This window comes from Thalassophryne amazonica, chromosome 15, assembly GCF_902500255.1.
Source record: "Thalassophryne amazonica chromosome 15, fThaAma1.1, whole genome shotgun sequence".
In the NCBI taxonomy this organism is placed as follows: domain Eukaryota; kingdom Metazoa; phylum Chordata; class Actinopteri; order Batrachoidiformes; family Batrachoididae; genus Thalassophryne; species Thalassophryne amazonica.
In genome coordinates, this window is record NC_047117.1 from 94,631,281 (window position 1) to 94,653,482 (window position 22,202).

The 22,202-nt window shown below is 42.3% G+C and overlaps 1 protein-coding gene across 2 annotated transcripts; it reads right to left on the reverse strand.

Moving 5' to 3' along the window:
- Positions 1-12: 12 nt before the first annotated feature.
- Positions 13-22,202, reverse strand: zgc:175214 (uncharacterized protein LOC557610 homolog). Of its 2 annotated transcripts, XM_034187309.1 has the most exons (7): positions 21,765-22,202; positions 21,342-21,657; positions 7,894-8,047; positions 6,979-7,021; positions 4,108-4,149; positions 2,991-3,073; positions 13-147 (listed from the first exon to the last, which is right to left on the reverse strand). In XM_034187309.1, the coding sequence occupies exons 3-7, from the start codon at positions 7,998-8,000 to the stop codon at positions 27-29; spliced, it is 396 nt and encodes a 131-aa protein (XP_034043200.1). In that variant the 5' UTR covers positions 8,001-8,047; positions 21,342-21,657; positions 21,765-22,202; the 3' UTR covers positions 13-26. The 2 variants fall into 2 exon arrangements, with proteins under 2 accessions (XP_034043200.1, XP_034043201.1); XM_034187310.1 differs by having other exon boundaries at positions 21,342-22,202.

Below are 22,202 nucleotides of genomic sequence, written 5' to 3' on the forward strand. Positions count from 1 at the left end.
TGATGAAGTCCTGGATCCCGGCTCCTTCACACCTCTTCTGGGTCGGCGGGCCCCTCGGCGCCCTGCGGAGTGTCTGTGTGCAGCCGCAGGATGGGTTTGTTGCACATGGGGCAGACGCTGCGGATCTCCAGCCATTTAAGTAGGCACCTGCCATGACACAAGTGAGGGGTTAAAAATAAGATTCAAAAATTACCTGCTTAAAAAAAAATCTGCTTTAGAAAAATCTGCCTTCTCGATGACCTAAATAATTAGGGATCAGAAGGTCAAATGAGGTTCTCTGAAATAACTTTGTGGTTGAGTGAAACGGAAAGAAATGAGTCTGATGGAAGGTACAGGACACCCCCCCCCCCCCAACTTAGAGAAATGTTTAATTTTAGAATTGAAGATCACATTTATTAAAATATAAATTTCACAATTTTTCAAATTTATTTATTTGTCACCCTGTTTGGATATATAGTGATGGTAAATGCCAAACTGGCAGAACCATTTATACACAGTAGTGTTCAGAATAATAGTAGTGCTATGTGACTAAAAAGATTAATCCAGGTTTTGAGTATATTTCTTATTGTTACATGGGAAACAAGCTACCAGTAGATTCAGTAGATTCTCACAAATCCAACAAGACCAAGCATTCATGATATGCACACTCTTAAGGCTATGAAATTGGGCTATTAGTAAAAAAAAAAAAGTAGAAAAGGGGGTGTTCACAATAATAGTGTGGCATTCAGTCAGTGAGTTCGTCAGTTTTGTGGAACAAACAGGTCTGAATCAGGTGTCCCCTATTTAAGGATGAAGCCAGCACCTGTTGAACATGCTTTTCTCTTTGAAAGCCTGAGGAAAATGGGACGTTCAAGACATTGTTCAGAAGAACAGCGTAGTTTGATTAAAAAGCTGATTGGAGAGGGGAAAACTTATACGCAGGTGCAAAAAATTATAGGCTGTTCATCTACAATGATCTCCAATGCTTTAAAATGGACAAAAAACCAGAGACACGTGGAAGAAAATGGAAAACAACCATCAAAATGGATAGAAGAATAACCAGAATGGTAAAGGCTCACCCATTGATCAGCTCCAGGATGATCAAAGACAGTCTGGAGTTACCTGTAAGTGCTGTGACAGTTAGAAGACGCCTGTGTGAAGCTAATTTATTTGCAAGAATCCCCCAAAAAGTCCCTCTGTTAAATAAAAGACGTGCAGAAGAGGTTACAATTTGCCAAAGAACACATCAACTGGCCTAAAGAGAAATGGAGGAATATTTTGTGGACTGATGAGAGTAAAATTGTTCTTTTTGGGTCCAAGGGCCACAGACAGTTTGTGAGACGACCCCCAAACTCTGAATTCAAGCCACAGTTCACAGTGAAGACAGTGAAGCATGGTGGTGCAAGCATCATGATATGGGCATGTTTCTCCTACTATGGTGTTGGGCCTATATATCACATACCAGGTATCATGGATCAGTTTGGATATGTCAAAATACTTGAAGAGGTCATGTTGCCTTATGCTGAAGAGGACATGCCCTTGAAATGGGTGTTTCAACAAGACAATGACCCCAAGCACACTAGTAAACCAGCAAAATCTTGGTTCCAAACCAACAAAATTAATGCCTCACAGATATGAAGAAATAATGAAAAACTGTGGTTATACAACTAAATACTAGTTTAGTGATTCACAGGATTGATAAAAAAAAGCAGTTTAAACATAATAGTTTTGAGTTTGTAGCATCAACAGCAGATGCTACTATTATTGTGAACACCCCCTTTACTACTTTTTTTTTTTTACTAATAACCCAATTTCATAGCCTTAAGAGTGTGCATATCATGAATGCTTGGTCTTGTTGGATTTATGAGAATCTACTGAATCTACTGGTAGCTTGTTTCCCATGTAACAATAAGAAATATACTCAAAACCTGGATTAATCTTTTTAGTCACACAGCACTACTGAACACTACTGTACACATATATATAATTTGTTCTTGCAAGACAGATAGTATGTAGTGTGTGAGTGAACATGGTGTGTGTGTGACCTTCACCTGCCCTTCCTGATCAGTCTATAATATTTTATTTAAAGCTATCAGATAACTAACATCATTAAGGGCCGAACATCAAAACAACATGATGACCGACAAGAACAAAAGACAAGTGGAGACAGTCATAACTGAAGGGATGAAAAATGTGAGACAACAAGGAGACAGAAGCTCAACAATACAACATACGAGGACAAACAACACGTGAACAAACATGACACCAACAGTCTGTTGTCTCGTTAATGAGCATTCATACCCTAATCTAGGACACCAGAGTCTTGATCCCCTTGGGAACACCCAAAACAGAATTCTGGTGATGGCCACAAACACACAACTCCACACGATTTTCAAATTTAGGTTTTTCATGTAAAAGACAACAGTAATAAAAATATGGAGGACAAACACCATAAAGATTCTCACATACTAATTTTCTTTAAAACATTTAAAGAACTTTTTCTTTAATTTGGTAAACACGATCCAGGGCAGACTCTCGCTCCCCCAACTGTCTGCTCCCCTCTGGGCAGTCTGACTTACTGACTGAATCCCTCTGAACAAGGGACAAAATCCATTTTTCACACTGTTCAGTTTATTGCAGAAAAACTTAACATTTTTTCTAACTTTACATAAGGTTTCTACGGGAGGCTGCCAACAGAGTAAAAAACAAACCATAATTAAAAAATAAAACAAATGTCCTTGAATTTTTCTAAGGGCCCCCAAAAGGGCCAAAAATGACACTTTGCTCACTTATCAATTTCTAACTAATTTTTAATAGACACCTTGAATCATTAATGCTGCTTTTGTCATATTTTGTTGAAATTACTTTCAATCTTCAGAGTCTCTTGATATATATATATATATATATATATATATATATATATATATAAAATGTGTGTGTGTGTGTGTGTATATGACATTGTAAAATTGTTCTGAAAGTCTCCACATGTAAGAAAGCAGATGAATTCTCACTTCTTGTGAAATGCGTGTGAGCAGGGACAGACTCCCAGTTCGTCCCTGGTCCGGAATTCTTCCAAACACACGGCACACGTTTGCTGCAAGAAAGAAAAAAATCCTCAGAATGTTGTTTCAATTAATTTAAACAGTTATTGATGTTCTGGGGCGTGGCGTGAGCGTGCACCGTGTTCTGGGGCGTGGCGTGATGTGAGCAGACTTCAGCCCCGTTTACACACAGACAGTAAGAGCTCCCGGAAGTGTCCCGGAAGAGTTTTTGGCCGTCTTAAGGATCACACGCCGTTGTTAACGCCGGCACTAGGGGGCGTGGCTTAGCTCCGGCTTTACCGGGAATCGTCGAAAAAATTATTCAATGTCAAATAATTCCGGGAGCGCTCCCGGAGACCTCCTGTGACGACAGCGACAACGCAAACAACGGCGTTCGATACTTTTTAATCGCCGTTTCATCCTGCCGCCGTTCTCGTTGCGCCGCGATGACCAATCAGGGACTGAATATGTAGTGATGTGGAGCTGTCTGGAGTTTGAAGATGTGAACATGTCCTGTATCTGGTAGCAGCCTGTGAGCAGGACTTATGTCTCTTTTGTCCTTTATTTTACAATCATGACAGAGTTTTTGGAGCGAGCAGCAGCACCACAGCAGCGTGGAGCGGAGGTTCTTATTTTTATTTTACGTGCGTGCGCGCGTGAATCGTCCTGGAGATTATTTTGCTTATTAGCTACACAGCTGTATAATAAAGCAAATGGTGACTGGCTTCTAAACACAATTATGACAGAGTTTTTTGGGGGAAAGAGCGAGGAGGAGCCCCGCAGCAAACAGCAGCAGGGAGCGGAGTTTCTTTTTTTCTTTCTTTTTTTTTACGTGCGCGCGAGCGAATCGTCTGTAGAGAATATTTTATTAACTACACAGATGTATAATAAAGCAAATGGTGACTGGTTTCTAAACACAATTATGACAGAGTTTTTTGGGGGAAAGAGCGAGGAGGAGCCCCGCTCGCGCGCTCCGCCCCTTTCCACCGCGAAAACAGCCGGAACTACCGCAAACTTCGGTCTACATACTACTCGCCGACAAAACCGTCTATGTGTAACCTGGGCTTTCTTTTTTTTCTGTACTTACTCCGAGCAGGCTCAGCTTCTTACTTGCGCCCTTCAACACCACCTGCAGCCAGAAAGGTGAAAGGTCAGACACGATGTTTCTGCTGCAGCTCTCAGACGTCTGTCCTGTTCTCTCCGTTTGTAAAATAAGTGAACGTTTTGATGTTTTGACAGTGGGACTTCACTCTGCAGCCAGACAAACACGTTGGATCTTCACTGTCAGATATGACGATGTGTGTGGACGATAGACTCAAGGTCATCTTTAAACCATGTTTGTAATTGTTGCCAGATATCACAAGAGAAATAAGCAGTTGTCAGTGAAAAAGAAGCCTGAGACACAAATGATTAATTGATTATTGTTGTGTTTGTTTATGGCAAAAATACAAACTATAGTAATAAGAACTGATTCTTTTGTCAGTTAACAGTGATGCTGGGAATTCCTTCAGTCATGTTGCAGCCTCACGATGGAAACTCAGACAGCTGCTTATGTATTTCATGCAAATTTTTCAGTGGTTAAAAATAGCCACATATTCTTTTTCTGCATTAATTTTATGAGTCCAAGTCATGACTCTGATTTGAATCTGAAAAGTGAATAGGCGCAGACGGGTCGTTGAAGGTTAAAGGACATTTATCCTTTAACCTCCATGCATCAACGTGATGGTCGGCCTTTTATTTCGAGTTTGAAGGCATCGACTCAACTTTGAGCATCGGTTTAGAGATTTTATAACTGATGGTCAAATGTTTTAATGCAAACATTTCAAATGCTTAAAATATTCAAGTAGAATATTTATATTATATAGTATATTCAAGAATTCTAAAGTCCAGCATGAATGGAACACAGGAGAATCAGATCAGAATCAGAATTCTTTATTTGTCATTGTTCCTCAGGGGCTCAACGAAATTCAAAAACAGCTCTAAAAAGAAAAAGCAGTGCAAAAAAAACAAAAACAAATAATGCAAAGTGCATATAAAAGTTATAAAAAGACATATAAAAATATGAAGTTATAAAAAGACTGTTACAGTGGAGTTGCGTTCAGGGCAACAACAGCTCTTGGAAAGAAGCTGTTTTTCAGTCTGTTTGTTTTACTCCTTATTGTTCTAAAGTGCCTCCCAGAAGGTAAGAGTTCAGGTAGGTGTTGACCGGGGTGTGAGGAGTCCCTGACGATGCTGCGGGCTCTCCTGAGGCAGCGGGTGTGGTGAATCTCCTCCAAAGATGGGAGAGTGCAGCCAATCAGTCTCTGGGCGGTGTTAATGACCCACTGAAGCTGCTTCCTCTCTACTGCAGTGCAGCTGGAGAACCACAGCGAGATGCCGCAGCTCAGCACAGACTCCACAGAGCAGTGATAGAAGGACAGCAGGAGCTCAGATCTCAAATTATTCTTCCTGAGAGTCCTCAGGAAGTAGAGTCTCTGCTGCGCCTTCTTCAGGATCGCTGTGGAGTTAATAGTCCACTTCAGATCCTCGCTGATGTAGGTGCCCAGGAACCTGAAGTCTTGCACCATCTCCACCCTGTCCCCATTGATGGTGACGGGCTGAATGTCTGGTTTACACTTCCTAACGTCAACGATAAGCTCCTTTGACTTGGAGGTGTTCAGGGTGAGATTATTATCCGTACACCAGACAGACAGACGCTCCACCTCCACCCTGTAGGCAGTCTCATCTCCTTCTGAGATGAGCCCCACCACCGTGGTGTCGTCCGCAATCTTAATGATGGTGTTGCTTGGGTGGGTGGGGGTGCAGTCATGGGTGTAGAGGGTGTAGAGCAGGGGGCTCAGCACACAGCCCTGAGGAGCTGGTGCTGGTCCTCAGTGATGAGGACAGGTGGTGGCCTACTCTCACTCTCTGGGAGCGGTCCATCAGAAAGTCCATAATCCAAAAACAGGTGCTGTCGGGGAGACTCAAGTCCCTCAGTTTGCTCACCAGCCTGCTCGGGATAATGGTGTTAAAGGCCGAGGAGAAACACTACTGCCCCTGGTGGCCTTTTGTTCTCTGTGCTGCTTTGAGGGGAGTCAAATTTGAGATCCAAATGTCTTTATATTTAGTTTACTTTACCCCTTCATCGATGACTAACCTTTCAAGATAATTATCAGTAAAAAGCCCGCCCCTAATCCTGAGGTTGATCTTTTTTTCTTAAATTGCTAATGACATGACTTGCTGTGTTTTTCCAGATGAGAGTTCTGACATCTGGAAGGAGCTCAGAACCACAGTTACTTTAGGTTTTTCATCATCTTGTTAGGACTCATCCTGAGGTCCCCCCTGTGGAGGTTATTGGACTGAGGAGACCCCAAGGGAGATCTAGCACCCTGGATTAGGATCCTCCCCCTGCAGGATGTGTCCCTGTACCTTAGTTGACCTGCTGCTTCTCTGACCTGACCCCGGGTACGAGATGGGACGTGAATGGATGAACCATCAGGTGCTAACTAGAACATATTAACCGCAGGGGCACTTGCTTCAGCGCATTTCTCAGACAGCATGTAACAGGTCTTTAATCTGCCTTAATCCCAGCACACATTCCAAACCCTGCAGCCGTGCACGTGTCTGATTTTTATTTACGTAGATTTTTCTTAACTGATTTTTCACATTTGACCTGATGATAAATATGTGTTTATTTTTAATCAACCACTTCCCTCACAATGATGATGAAAGTCTGAGTATAATCTACACAAAAACCTTCTTACATATTGTAATCCCACTGAAAGACACAGTCAGTGATGAGATGATTTGTGTTTGGGTGTTGAGGTTAATTTGCAAGTCAGAGGTCACTGTCATTAAAATCAAACTGACCTCTTCATGCGGACTGTTTGAGCATATCTCTAACTTTTTGGGGATAATCTGACAAAATCCATAGATTACAGCAACCTACAATCTGAAAAGTACAGCTGCAGTGATTTACCTCGTTGTAGCTGAATTGCTCCCTCGATCCTTGTTGTTTCAACCTGAACGAGACGAAAACACCCGTCAGAAACCCGAAACCGCCCAGCAGACTCCATCAGCACGTTTAACTAGAAGAGCACGAGCGCAGCGTTCCGCGGAGCGCCTCAAACTCCCATCGGGTTAACATTCAGAAGGAGTTCATACTTTCTTGTTTAAATTCCACTTATTTTTCCTGATTCTCCTGCAGCATGCGTTGGAGATCCGCATCCAGACTACACTGTCACCAGTTCTGTTTTTAAATTAAAGGAAAAGTCAAACATTTTCAAAAATTTTATTTTTTTAATTTGCTCGATCATGAAAGTAGGACGAAAAAACTGTCTTCTGTCTCGGTTTAATATTCCAGGTTGAGCTCGAGCTGTTCACCTGTTAATTAGGTTAATGATGTTTCCAGCCATCCTGTGGGAGACCTGAAGTTCCACACAAAGTGAGGCATCACCGTGGGAACGCCATCCCACATCATCATTCAGATTATGGAACTGATTTTTAATTCTTAGGGGAATTTTTTTTTTTTTTTTCTCAGGAGTTCATTTTTCACAGAATTAATAAAAAAAAATTTTTTGTCCTCAAACTTTTTATGTCTCCAAACCTTTATTAAAAATAGTTCCACCTTGGGGTCCATATTGTAGAACTACTTTTTTCCTTCATTATTTCCCAGCACATGCTACCACAGGCAGTGTAGCATCAACCCCAATTTAGCTCAAAAAGTTCCATGTGGACGAGGAAGAGTTTTGATGGTGATCCAGGTTGATCTGTTACATTTGGTTCTTTCTGATTGTTGTTCCGTGTTATAACCCCAGCACACGTCTGCGTACCGAGTGCCCTTCTAGTTTGAGTTCCTGCTTAGGTTGTGCGGTCTCAAAGCTCCGCCCCTTACCTGAACAGGTAGCAGCAGAAGATGAGGCTGAGCATGAAGACAAAAAGGCCGATGCCCAGCACGATGACGTAGATGTTGAGTGGGAGGTGATAGATGTCAGAGGTCATGCTGTCGCACTTTTAAGATCGTTGTCAACAAAAAGCACAACGTCGACCTAACGGGAAAAGTTGGGGGGCGGGGGTGGGGTGGGGGGATTCGGGGTTAAAGACGACAACATAATTAAACAGTGAAAGAAAGAATTGATGCGCTTAAAAACAGGAGCAGAGCATTATTTTTTCAATCAAGACACGTTTTGACTGAATTCAGTGTGACAACTAGAAAACCTTGTAGGAGGTGACCTGTCAGGTGTTTGTTTGTTTTTTAACCTGTGGGAGGTGACCTGTCAGGTGTGTGTTTGTTTTTTAACCTGTGGGAGGTGACCTGTCAGGTGTTTGTTTGTTTTAACCTGTGGGATGTGACCTGTCAGGTGTTTGTTTGTTTTTTTAACCTGTGGGAGGTGACCTGTCAGGTGTGTGTTTGTTTTTTTAACCTGTGGGAGGTGACCTGTCAGGTGTGTGTTTGTTTTTTAACCTGTGGGAGGTGACCTGTCAGGTGTTTGTTTGTTTTTAACCTGTGGGATGTGACCTGTCAGGTGTTTGTTTGTTTTTTTTAACCTGTGGGAGGTGACCTGTCAGGTGTATGTTTGTTTTTTTAACCTGTGGGAGGTGACCTGTCAGGTGTTTGTTTGTTTTTTTAACCTGTGGGAGGTGACCTGTCAGGTGTGTGTTTGTTTTATTAACCTGTGGGAGGTGACCTGTCAGGTGTTTGTTTGTTTTTAACCTGTGGGATGTGACCTGTCAGGTGTTTGTTTGTTTTTTTTAACCTGTGGGAGGTGACCTGTCAGGTGTATGTTTGTTTTTTTAACCTGTGGGAGGTGACCTGTCAGGTGTTTGTTTGTTTTTTTAACCTGTGGGAGGTGACCTGTCAGGTGTGTGTTTGTTTTATTAACCTGTGGGATGTGACCTGTCAGGTGTGTGTTTGTTTTTTTTAACCTGTGGGAGGTGACCTGTCAGGTGTGTGTTTGTTTTTTTAACCTGTGGGAGGTGACCTGTCAGGTGTTTGTTTGTTTTTTTAACCTGTGGGAGGTGACCTGTCAGGTGTTTGTTTGTTTGCTTGTTTTTTAATCTGTGGGAGGTGACCTGTCAGGTGTTTGTTTGTTTTTTAACCTGTGGGAGGTGACCTGTAAGGTGTTTGTTTGCTTGTTTTTTTAATCTGTGGGAGGTGACCTGTCAGGTGTTTGCTTGTTTTTTAACCTGTGGGAGGTGACCTGTCAGGAGTTTGTTTGTTTTTTTAACCTGTGGGAGGTGACCTGTCAGGTGTGTGTTTGTTTTATTAACCTGTGGGAGGTGACCTGTCAGGTGTTTGTTTGTTTGCTTGTTTTTTAACCTGTGGGAGGTGACCTGTCAGGAGTTTGTTTGTTTTTTTAACCTGTGGGAGGTGACCTGTCAGGTGTGTGTTTGTTTTATTAACCTGTGGGAGGTGACCTGTCAGGTGTTTGTTTGTTTTTAACCTGTGGGATGTGACCTGTCAGGTGTTTGTTTGTTTTTAACCTGTGGGATGTGACCTGTCAGGTGTTTGTTTGTTTTTTAACCTGTGGGAGGTGACCTGTCAGGTGTGTGTTTGTTTTTTTAACCTGTGGGAGGTGACCTGTCAGGTGTTTGTTTGTTTTTTTTAACCTGTGGGAGGTGACCTGTCAGGTGTGTGTTTGTTTTTTTAACCTGTGGGAGGTGACCTGTCAGGTGTTTGTTTGTTTGCTTGTTTTTTAATCTGTGGGAGGTGACCTGTCAGGTGTTTGTTTGTTTTTTAACCTGTGGGAGGTGACCTGTAAGGTGTTTGTTTGCTTGTTTTTTAATCTGTGGGAGGTGACCTGTCAGGTGTTTGCTTGTTTTTTAACCTGTGGGAGGTGACCTGTCAGGAGTTTGTTTGTTTTTTTAACCTGTGGGAGGTGACCTGTCAGGTGTTTGTTTGTTTTTTAACCTGTGGGAGGTGACCTGTCAGGAGTTTGTTTGTTTTTTAACCTGTGGGAGGTGACCTGTCAGGAGTTTGTTTGTTTTTTTAACCTGTGGGAGGTGACCTGTCAGGTGTTTGTTTGTTTGCTTGTTTTTTTAATCTGTGGGAGGTGACCTGTCAGGTGTTTGTTTGTTTTTTAACCTGTGGGAGGTGACCTGTCAGGAGTTTGTTTGTTTTTTTAACCTGTGGGAGGTGACCTGTCAGGTGTTTGTTTGTTTTTTAACCTGTGGGAGGTGACCTGTCAGGAGTTTGTTTGTTTTTTTAACCTGTGGGAGGTGACCTGTCAGGTGTGTGTTTGTTTGCTTGTTTTTTTAATCTGTGGGAGTTGACCTGTGAGGTGTTTGTTTGTTTTTTAACCTGTGGGAGGTGACCTGTCAGGTGTTTGTTTGTTTTTTAACCTGTGGGAGGTGACCTGTCAGGTGTTTGCTTGTTTTTTAACCTGTGGGAGGTGACCTGTCAGGTGTTTGTTTGTTTTTTAACCTGTGGGAGGTGACCTGTCAGGTGTTTGTTTGTTTGCTTGTTTTTTTAATCTGTGGGAGTTGACCTGTCAGGTGTTTGTTTGTTTTTTAACCTGTGGGAGGTGACCTGTAAGGTGTTTGTTTGTTTTTTAACCTGTGGGAGGTGACCTGTAAGGTGTTTGTTTTTTAACCTGTGGGAGGTGACCTGTCAGGAGTTTGTTTGTTTTTTTAACCTGTGGGAGGCGACCTGTCAGGTGTTTGTTTGTTTGTTTATTAACCTGTGGGAGGCGACCTGTCAGGTGTTTGTTTGTTTGTTTATTAACCTGTGGGAGGTGACCTGTCAGGTGTTTGTTTGTTTTTTTAACCTGTGGGAGGTGACCTGTAAGGTGTTTGTTTGTTTTTTAACCTGTGGGAGGCGACCTGTCAGGTGTTTGTTTGTTTTTTAACCTGTGGGAGGTGACCTGTAAGGTGTTTGTTTGTTTGTTTATTAACCTGTGGGAGGTGACCTGTCAGGTGTTTGTTTGTTTGTTTTTTAACCTGTGGGAGGTGACCTGTCAGGTGTTTGTTTGTTTGCTTGTTTTTTTAATCTGTGGGAGGTGACCTGTCAGGTGTTTGTTTGTTTTTTAACCTGTGGGAGGTGACCTGTAAGGTGTTTGTTTGCTTGTTTTTTTAATCTGTGGGAGGTGACCTGTCAGGTGTTTGCTTGTTTTTTAACCTGTGGGAGGTGACCTGTCAGGTGTTTGTTTGTTTTTTAACCTGTGGGAGGTGACCTGTCAGGTGTTTGTTTGTTTGCTTGTTTTTTTAATCTGTGGGAGGTGACCTGTCAGGTGTTTGTTTTTTAACCTGTGGGAGGTGACCTGTCAGGAGTTTGTTTGTTTTTTTAACCTGTGGGAGGTGACCTGTCAGGTGTTTGTTTGTTTGCTTGTTTTTTTAATCTGTGGGAGTTGACCTGTCAGGTGTTTGTTTGTTTTTTAACCTGTGGGAGGTGACCTGTCAGGTGTTTGCTTGTTTTTTTAACCTGTGGGAGGTGACCTGTCAGGAGTTTGTTTGTTTTTTAACCTGTGGGAGGTGACCTGTCAAGTGTTTGTTTGTTTTTTTAACCTGTGGGAGGTGACCTGTAAGGTGTTTGTTTGTTTTTTAACCTGTGGGAGGTGACCTGTCAGGAGTTTGTTTGTTTTTTAACCTGTGGGAGGCGACCTGTCAGGTGTTTGTTTGTTTATTAACCTGTGGGAGGCGACCTGTCAGGTGTTTGTTTGTTTGTTTATTAACCTGTGGGAGGTGACCTGTAAGGTGTTTGTTTGTTTTTAACCTGTGGGAGGTGACCTGTCAGGAGTTTGTTTGTTTTTTTAACCTGTGGGAGGCGACCTGTCAGGTGTTTGTTTGTTTGTTTATTAACCTGTGGGAGGCGACCTGTCAGGTGTTTGTTTGTTTGTTTGTTTATTAACCTGTGGGAGGTGACCTGTCAGGTGTTTGTTTGTTTTTTTAACCTGTGGGAGGTGACCTGTAAGGTGTTTGTTTGTTTTTTAACCTGTGGGAGGCAACCTGTCAGGTGTTTGTTTGTTTTTTAACCTGTGGGAGGTGACCTGTAAGGTGTTTGCTTGTTTTTTTAATTTGTGGGAGTTGACCTGTCAGGTGTTTGCTTGTTTTTTAACCTGTGGGAGGTGACCTGTCAGGTGTTTGTTTGTTTTTTAACCTGTGGGAGGTGACCTGTCAGGTGTTTGCTTGTTTTTTTTAACCTGTGGGAGGTGACCTGTAAGGTGTTTGTTTGTTTTTTAACCTGTGGGAGGTGACCTGTCAGGAGTTTGTTTGTTTTTTTAACCTGTGGGAGGCGACCTGTCAGGTGTTTGTTTGTTTGTTTATTAACCTGTGGGAGGCGACCTGTCAGGTGTTTGTTTGTTTGTTTATTAACCTGTGGGAGGTGACCTGTCAGGTGTTTGTTTGTTTTTTTAACCTGTGGGAGGTGACCTGTCAGGTGTTTGTTTGTTTTTTAACCTGTGGGAGGTGACCTGTCAGGTGTTTGTTTGTTTTTTAACCTGTGGGAGGTGACCTGTCAGGTGTTTGTTTGTTTTTTTAACCTGTGGGAGGTGACCTGTAAGGTGTTTGTTTGTTTTTTTAACCTGTGGGAGGCGACCTGTCAGGTGTTTGTTTGTTTGTTTATTAACCTGTGGGAGGCGACCTGTCAGGTGTTTGTTTGTTTGTTTGTTTATTAACCTGTGGGAGGTGACCTGTCAGGTGTTTGTTTGTTTTTTAACCTGTGGGAGGTGACCTGTCAGGTGTTTGTTTGTTTTTTAACCTGTGGGAGGTGACCTGTCAGGTGTTTGTTTGTTTATTAACCTGTGGGAGGCGACCTGTCAGGTGTTTGTTTGTTTGTTTATTAACCTGTGGGAGGTGACCTGTAAGGTGTTTGTTTGTTTTTTAACCTGTGGGAGGTGACCTGTCAGGAGTTTGTTTGTTTTTTTAACCTGTGGGAGGCGACCTGTCAGGTGTTTGTTTGTTTGTTTATTAACCTGTGGGAGGCGACCTGTCAGGTGTTTGTTTGTTTGTTTGTTTATTAACCTGTGGGAGGTGACCTGTCAGGTGTTTGTTTGTTTTTTTAACCTGTGGGAGGTGACCTGTCAGGTGTTTGTTTGTTTTTTAACCTGTGGGAGGTGACCTGTCAGGTGTTTGTTTGTTTTTTAACCTGTGGGAGGTGACCTGTCAGGTGTTTGTTTGTTTTTTAACCTGTGGGAGGTGACCTGTAAGGTGTTTGTTTGTTTTTTTAACCTGTGGGAGGCGACCTGTCAGGTGTTTGTTTGTTTGTTTATTAACCTGTGGGAGGCGACCTGTCAGGTGTTTGTTTGTTTGTTTGTTTATTAACCTGTGGGAGGTGACCTGTCAGGTGTTTGTTTGTTTTTTTAACCTGTGGGAGGTGACCTGTAAGGTGTTTGTTTGTTTTTTAACCTGTGGGAGGCAACCTGTCAGGTGTTTGTTTGTTTTTTAACCTGTGGGAGGTGACCTGTAAGGTGTTTGCTTGTTTTTTTAATTTGTGGGAGTTGACCTGTCAGGTGTTTGCTTGTTTTTTAACCTGTGGGAGGTGACCTGTCAGGTGTTTGTTTGTTTTTTAACCTGTGGGAGGTGACCTGTCAGGTGTTTGCTTGTTTTTTTAACCTGTGGGAGGTGACCTGTAAGGTGTTTGTTTGTTTTTTAACCTGTGGGAGGTGACCTGTCAGGAGTTTGTTTGTTTTTTTAACCTGTGGGAGGCGACCTGTCAGGTGTTTGTTTGTTTGTTTATTAACCTGTGGGAGGCGACCTGTCAGGTGTTTGTTTGTTTGTTTGTTTATTAACCTGTGGGAGGTGACCTGTCAGGTGTTTGTTTGTTTTTTTAACCTGTGGGAGGTGACCTGTCAGGTGTTTGTTTGTTTTTTAACCTGTGGGAGGTGACCTGTCAGGTGTTTGTTTGTTTTTTAACCTGTGGGAGGTGACCTGTCAGGTGTTTGTTTGTTTTTTTAACCTGTGGGAGGTGACCTGTAAGGTGTTTGTTTGTTTTTTTAACCTGTGGGAGGCGACCTGTCAGGTGTTTGTTTGTTTGTTTATTAACCTGTGGGAGGCGACCTGTCAGGTGTTTGTTTGTTTGTTTGTTTATTAACCTGTGGGAGGTGACCTGTCAGGTGTTTGTTTGTTTTTTTAACCTGTGGGAGGTGACCTGTAAGGTGTTTGTTTGTTTTTTAACCTGTGGGAGGCAACCTGTCAGGTGTTTGTTTGTTTTTTAACCTGTGGGAGGTGACCTGTAAGGTGTTTGCTTGTTTTTTTAATTTGTGGGAGTTGACCTGTCAGGTGTTTGCTTGTTTTTTAACCTGTGGGAGGTGACCTGTCAGGTGTTTGTTTGTTTTTTAACCTGTGGGAGGTGACCTGTCAGGTGTTTGCTTGTTTTTTTAACCTGTGGGAGGTGACCTGTAAGGTGTTTGTTTGTTTTTTAACCTGTGGGAGGTGACCTGTCAGGAGTTTGTTTGTTTTTTTAACCTGTGGGAGGCGACCTGTCAGGTGTTTGTTTGTTTGTTTATTAACCTGTGGGAGGCGACCTGTCAGGTGTTTGTTTGTTTGTTTGTTTATTAACCTGTGGGAGGTGACCTGTCAGGTGTTTGTTTGTTTTTTTAACCTGTGGGAGGTGACCTGTCAGGTGTTTGTTTGTTTTTTAACCTGTGGGAGGTGACCTGTCAGGTGTTTGTTTGTTTTTTAACCTGTGGGAGGTGACCTGTCAGGTGTTTGTTTGTTTTTTTAACCTGTGGGAGGTGACCTGTAAGGTGTTTGTTTGTTTTTTTAACCTGTGGGAGGCGACCTGTCAGGTGTTTGTTTGTTTGTTTATTAACCTGTGGGAGGCGACCTGTCAGGTGTTTGTTTGTTTGTTTGTTTATTAACCTGTGGGAGGTGACCTGTCAGGTGTGTGTTTGTTTGCTTGTTTTTTTAATCTGTGGGAGGTGACCTGTCAGGTGTGTGTGTGTGTTTGTTTGTTTTTTTTTTATCTGTGGGAGGTGACCTGTCAGGTGTGTGTGTTTGTTTTTTTTATCTGTGGGAGGTGACCTGTCAGGTGTGTGTGTTTGTTTTTTTTATCTGTGGGAGGTGACCTGTCAGGTGTGTGTGTTTGTTTTTTTTATCTGTGGGAGGTGACCTGTCAGGTGTTAGTTTGTTTGTTTTTTTTATCTGTGGGAGGTGACCTGTCAAGTGTGTGTTTGCTTGTTTTTTTAATCTGTGGGAGGTGACCTGTCAGGTGTTTGTTTGTTTGCTTTTTTTTTAACCTGTGGGCGGTGACCTGTCAGGTGTTTGTTTGTTTGCTTGTTTTTTAACCTGTGGGAGGTGACCTGTCAGGTGTTTGTTTGTTTGCTTGTTTTTTAACCTGTGGGAGGTGACCTGTCAGGTGTTTGTTTGTTTGCTTATTTTTTAACCTGTGGGCGGTGACCTGTCAGGTGTTTGTTTGTTTGTTTTTTTTATCTGTGGGAGGTGACCTGTCAGGTGTTTGTTTGTTTGCTTGTTTTTTCACCTGTGGGAGGTGACCTGTCAGGTGTTTGTTTGTTTGCTTGTTTTTTAACCTGTGGGAGGTGACCTGTCAGGTGTTTGTTTGTTTGCTTATTTTTTAACCTGTGGGCGGTGACCTGTCAGGTGTTTGTTTGTTTGTTTTTTTTATCTGTGGGAGGTGACCTGTCAGGTGTTTGTTTGTTTGCTTGTTTTTTCACCTGTGGGCGGTGACCTGTCAGGTGTTTGTTTTTTTTTAAACCTGTGGTAGGTGGTCTGTCAGGTGTTTGTTTGTTTTTTAACCTGTGGGATGTGACCTGTCAGGTGTTTGCTTGTTTTTTAACCTGTGGGAGGTGACCTGTCAGGTGTTTGTTTGTTTTTTTAACCTGTGGTAGGTGGTCTGTCAGGTGTTTGTTTGTTTTTTTAATCTGTGGGAGTTGGCCTGTCAGGTGTTTGTTTTTTTTATCTGTGGGAGGTGACCTGTCAGGTGTGTGTTTGCTTGTTTTTTTAACCTGTGGGAGGTGACCTGTCAGGTGTTTGTTTGTTTGTTTTTTTAACCTGTGGGAGGTGACCTGTCAGGTGTTTGTTTGTTTGTTTTTTTAACCTGTGGGAGTTGGCCTGTCAGGTGTTTGTTTGTTTGTTTGTTTTTTTAACCTGTGGGAGGTGACCTGTCAGGTGTTTGTTTGTTTTTTAATCTGTGGGAGTTGGCCTGTCAGGTGTTTGTTTTTTTTATCTGTGGGAGGTGACCTGTCAGGTGTGTGTTTGCTTGTTTTTTTAATCTGTGGGAGGTGGCCTGTCAGGTGTTTGTTTGTTTGTTTTTTTAACCTGTGGGAGGTGGCCTGTCAGGTGTTTGTTTGTTTGTTTTTTTAATCTGTGGGAGGTGGCCTGTCAGGTGTTTGTTTGTTTGTTTTTTTAACCTGTGGGAGGTGGCCTGTCAGGTGTTTGTTTGTTTGTTTTTTTAATCTGTGGGAGGTGGCCTGTCAGGTGTTTGTTTGTTTGTTTTTTTAATCTGTGGGAGGTGGCCTGTCAGGTGTTTGTTTGTTTGTTTTTTTAACCTGTGGGAGGTGGCCTGTCAGGTGTTTGTTTGTTTGTTTTTTTAATCTATGGGAGGTGGCCTGTCAGGTGTTTGTGTGTTTGCTTGTTTTTTTTAATCTGTGGGAGGTGACCTGTCAGGAGTTTGTGTGTTTGCTTGTTTTTTTTAATCTGTGGGAGGTGACCTGTCAGGAGTTTGTTTGTTTGCTTGTTTTTTTTAATCTGTGGGAGGTGACCTGTCAGGTGTTTGTTGGTTTGCTTGTTTTTTTTATCTGTGGGAGGTGACCTGTCAGGAGTTTGTTTGTTTGCTTGTTTTTTTAACCTGTTGGAGTTGACCTGTCAGGTGTTTGTTTGTTTGCTTGTTTTTTTTATCTGTGGGAGGTGACCTGTCAGGTGTTTGTTTGTTTTTTAACCTGTGGGAGGTGACCTGTCAGGAGTTTGTTTGTTTGTTTGTTTTTTATCTGTGGGAGGTGACCTGTCAGGAGTTTGTTTGTTTGTTTTTTTAATCTGTGGGAGGTGGCCTGTCAGGTGTTTGTTTGTTTTTTAATCTGTGGGAGGTGGCCTGTCAGGTGTGTGTTTGTTTGTTTTTTTAATCTGTGGGAGGTGGCCTGTCAGGTGTGTGTTTGCTTGTTTTTTTAATCTGTGGGAGGTGACCTGTCAGGAGTTTGTTTGTTTGTTTGTTTTTTTAATCTGTGGGAGGTGACCTGTCAGGAGTTTGTTTGTTTGTTTGTTTGTTTGTTTTTTTAATCTGTGGGAGGTGGCCTGTCAGGTGTTTGTTTGTTTGTTTTTTAATCTGTGGGAGGTGGCCTGTCAGGTGTTTGTTTGTTTGTTTTTTTAATCTGTGGGAGGTGGCCTGTCAGGTGTTTGTGTGTTTGCTTGTTTTTTTTTATCTGTTGGAGGTAACCTGTCAGGTGTTTGTTTGTTTGTTTGTTTGTTTTTTTAATCTGTGGGAGGTGGCCTGTCAGGTGTTTGTGTGTTTGCTTGTTTTTTTTAATCTGTGGGAGGTGACCTGTCCGGTGTTTGTTTGTTTTCTTTTTTCTTTTTTTTAATCTGTGGGAGGTGACCTGTCAGGTGTTTGTTTGTTTGCTTGTTTTTTTTAATCTGTGGGAGGTGACCTGTCAGGTGTGTGTTTGTTTGTTTGTTTTTTTATCTGTGGGAGGTGACCTGTCAGGTGTGTGTTTGCTTGTTTTTTTTAATCTGTGGGAGGTGAACTGTCAGGTGTTTGTTTGTTTTTTTAATCTGTGGGAGGTGACCTGTCAGGTGTGTGTTTGCTTGTTTTTTTTAATCTGTGGGAGGTGAACTGTCAGGTGTTTGTTTGTTTGTTTTTTTAATCTGTGGGAGGTGACCTGTCAGGTGTTTGTTTGTTTGTTTTTTTAATCTGTGGGAGGTGACCTGTCAGGTGTGTGTTTGCTTGTTTTTTTTAATCTGTGGGAGGTGAACTGTCAGGTGTTTGTTTGTTTGTTTTTTTAATCTGTGGGAGGTGACCTGTCAGGTGTTTGTTTGTTTGTTTTTTTAATCTGTGGGAGGTGACCTGTCAGGTGTGTGTTTGCTTGTTTTTTTTAATCTGTGGGAGGTGAACTGTCAGGTGTTTGTTTGCTTGTTTTTTTTTTTATCTGTTGGAGGTGAACTGTCAGGTGTTTGTTTGCTTGTTTTTTTTTTATCTGTTGGAGGTGAACTGTCAGATGTTTGTTTGCTTGTTTTTTTTTTATCTGTGGGAGGTGAACTGTCAGGTGTTTGTTTGTTTGCTTGTTTTTTTAATCTGTGGGAGGTGACCTGTCAGGTGTTTGTTTTTTTAATCTGTGGGAGGTGACCTGTCAGGTGTTTGTTTGTTTGCTTGTTTTTTTTAATCTGTGGGAGGTGACCTGTCAGGTGTGTGTGTGTTTGTTTGTTTTTTTTATCTGTGGGAGGTGACCTGTCAGGTGTGTGTTTGCTTGTTTTTTTTAATCTGTGGGAGGTGAACTGTCAGGTGTTTGTTTGTTTGTTTTTTTAATCTGTGGGAGGTGACCTGTCAGGTGTGTGTTTGCTTGTTTTTTTTAATCTGTGGGAGGTGAACTGTCAGGTGTTTGTTTGTTTGTTTTTTTAATCTGTGGGAGGTGACCTGTCAGGTGTTTGTTTGTTTGTTTTTTTAATCTGTGGGAGGTGACCTGTCAGGTGTGTGTTTGCTTGTTTTTTTTAATCTGTGGGAGGTGAACTGTCAGGTGTTTGTTTGCTTGTTTTTTTTTTTATCTGTGGGAGGTGAACTGTCAGGTGTTTGTTTGCTTGTTTTTTTTTATCTGTTGGAGGTGAACTGTCAGGTGTTTGTTTGCTTGTTTTTTTTTTATCTGTGGGAGGTGAACTGTCAGGTGTTTGTTTGTTTGCTTGTTTTTTTAATCTGTGGGAGTTGACCTGTCAGGTGTGTGTTTGCTTGTTTTTTTAATCTGTGGGAGTTGACCTGTCAGGTGTGTGTTTGTTTGCTTGTTTTTTTAATCTGTGGGAGTTGACCTGTCAGGTGTGTGTTTGTTTGCTTGTTTTTTTAATCTGTGGGAGTTGACCTGTCAGGTGTGTGTTTGTTTGCTTGTTTTTTTAATCTGTGGGAGTTGACCTGTCAGGTGTGTGTTTGTTTGCTTGTTTTTTTAATCTGTGGGAGTTGACCTGTCAGGTGTGTGTTTGCTTGTTTTTTTAATCTGTGGGAGTTGACCTGTCAGGTGTGTGTTTGTTTGCTTGTTTTTTTTAATCTGTGGGAGTTGACCTGTCAGGTGTGTGTTTGTTTGCTTGTTTTTTTAATCTGTGGGAGTTGACCTGTCAGGTGTGTGTTTGTTTGCTTGCTTTTTTAATCTGTGGGAGGTGACCTGTCAGGTGTGTGTGTGTTTGCTTGTTTTTTTAATCTGTGGGAGGTGACCTGTCAGGTGTGTTTGTTTGCTTGCTTTTTTAATCTGTGGGAGGTGACCTGTCAGGTGTGTGTGTTTGTTTGCTTGCTTTTTTAATCTGTGGGAGTTGACCTGTCAGGTGTGTGTTTGTTTGCTTGTTTTTTTAATCTGTGGGAGTTGACCTGTCAGGTGTGTGTTTGTTTGCTTGCTTTTTTAATCTGTGGGAGGTGACCTGTCAGGTGTGTGTTTGTTTGCTTGTTTTTTTAATCTGTGGGAGTTGACCTGTCAGGTGTGTGTTTGTTTGCTTGTTTTTTTAATCTGTGGGAGTTGACCTGTCAGGTGTGTGTTTGTTTGCTTGCTTTTTTAATCTGTGGGAGGTGACCTGTCAGGTGTGTGTGTGTTTGCTTGTTTTTTTAATCTGTGGGAGGTGACCTGTCAGGTGTGTGTGTGTTTGCTTGTTTTTTTAATCTGTGGGAGGTGACCTGTCAGGTGTGTGTTTGTTTGCTTGTTTTTTTAATCTGTGGGAGTTGACCTGTCAGGTGTGTGTTTGTTTGCTTGTTTTTTTAATCTGTGGGAGGTGACCTGTCAGGTGTGTGTGTGTTTGCTTGTTTTTTTAATCTGTGGGAGGTGACCTGTCAGGTGTGTGTGTGTTTGCTTGTTTTTTTAATCTGTGGGAGGTGACCTGTCAGGTGTGTGTTTGTTTGCTTGTTTTTTTAATCTGTGGGAGTTGACCTGTCAGGTGTGTGTTTGTTTGCTTGTTTTTTTAATCTGTGGGAGTTGACCTGTCAGGTGTGTGTTTGTTTGCTTGTTTTTTTAATCTGTGGGAGTTGACCTGTCAGGTGTGTGTTTGTTTGCTTGTTTTTTTAATCTGTGGGAGGTGACCTGTCAGGTGTGTGTGTGTTTGCTTGTTTTTTTAATCTGTGGGAGGTGACCTGTCAGGTGTGTGTGTGTTTGCTTGTTTTTTTAATCTGTGGGAGGTGACCTGTCAGGTGTGTTTGTTTGCTTGCTTTTTTAATCTGTGGGAGGTGACCTGTCAGGTGTGTGTGTGTTTGCTTGTTTTTTTAATCTGTGGGAGGTGACCTGTCAGGTGTGTTTGTTTGCTTGCTTTTTTAATCTGTGGGAGGTGACCTGTCAGGTGTGTGTTTGTTTGCTTGCTTTTTTAATCTGTGGGAGGTGACCTGTCAGGTGTGTGTGTTTGTTTGTTTTTTTTATCTAATTATTACCTCCACCAAGGAGGTTATGTTTTCAGTCGCGTCCATTTGTTTGTTGGTTTGTTGGTTGGTTTGTTAGCAGGATTACTCAAAAAAATCCTCAACGGATTTCAATGAAATTTTTAGCAGGGGTGTATCTTGGCCTAACTTAGTCATTAAATTTTGGTAATGATCCGGAACATGATCCGGATCCAGTAATTTTTTTTAAGGATTCTTTATCATTGCAGGATAGGGCCAGTTTCAACATTTTGCATTTAACTTCATGAAGACGGGTCACAAAGGCTGAACAAAAATTAAGTTACGACCCAACACTAATTTAGCATTTGTTTCTCCTCATTGAATAAACTTATTAGAAGATAAAAAATAAACGTGTGTAGTTCATGCAGTTTCTCTTTATAAATACATTTGCTGAAGATCTAAGGGTTTAATCACTGAATCTGAAACATGACGGTAGATACGTGAAACAACGTGGAATAAATCTCTTTGCCAAAGGGTATTCCATGTGACGTCAGTGACCCTATGGCCTTGGTGGAGGTTTGTGCTCTCTGAGTGGTTCTAATTTGTAATGATGGGATCATTTGAATCAACAATAATCAGGTCCAGATCACACGTGCATATGAACTATCTCAACTGTCCAAATACTTCTGGTCCTGCGAGAATGAGTCCAGACCTGTAACATGGTGTTAGCTCTGTGGTGTTGACCTGATTTTGAAGTCATCACCCTTAAATTAAAGTCTGCACTCTGAGCTCATGTTCATGACTTGTTTTCTTTTCTTAACAGCTAAAATGAAGTTTTATTTTTTAACCAGACTGGACGTCCTCCACGGTGGATTCTGCAGGCGGCAGATAAACACGCTGGTTCTTACCCTTACACCATTGGAATCGTTGCATGAAACCTGACTCCCACAGCAGCAGCTGTAAATTTGGGCTGAGCCCGGATTGGATCCGACCTGGTGGGCTCGGACTCTGGACTCTGGATCTGCCTGGAATTAGCTGCAGGTCTTGTTTTGTTGATGTTTTAAACTCTGTTGGAAACAACAGTCAGTCTCAGACTTGTTCAGGTTCCACAAATCCTTGAGGTGTGGTTTTGTTTGGTTCAGCAGCCGGTGCTGCCCAGTATTCCCAAATCTGGATTAAGCCTCTGTGCTAAAACTGGGAGATCTCAGGTCTGGACTGGATGCTCTGTGACAATGATGTCATCAGATGACAGAAAGCAGAGACAAAGAAATCTTGTTGAGTGGAGCTGGTTTCTGCCACGTAATGTGTTTTTCAGGAATCCTGATACTTACATTTGCAGTGGAACCTTTTTGACGCGGTCTCAGTGACAAAAATGACAGTCCGGGTCCAGTCAAGGTAATTAGCTGGCATTAGTCCATCCTTTGTCCTGTCACAACGCCGCTTTTTAACAGAGGATTTTCACAAGTCTGCCCCCCACTGTCCTGTCCTGTGCAGTCTGCTGCCGCGGGGGGTTTCCCTCAAAACCCAAAACAAGTGAGGGCAGCTCCATGCAGCCGCAGCAGTCCTCAGGCTGGGACCGGAGTCTTTGTGTGTCAGTCAGAGCAAATATGTACAGGGGATCCTGTTTGCTCTCAAACCATCTGTTCCCACAAACAAATCTTAGACAAAGGCGGTGTGTGGAGCCTCTCCCACCTCCGGCTGCCTGGCAGCTTTCAGGCCTCCTTCACTCCTTCATGGTGCTCGCCTGCGTTTGTAAACAGATCTGCGCT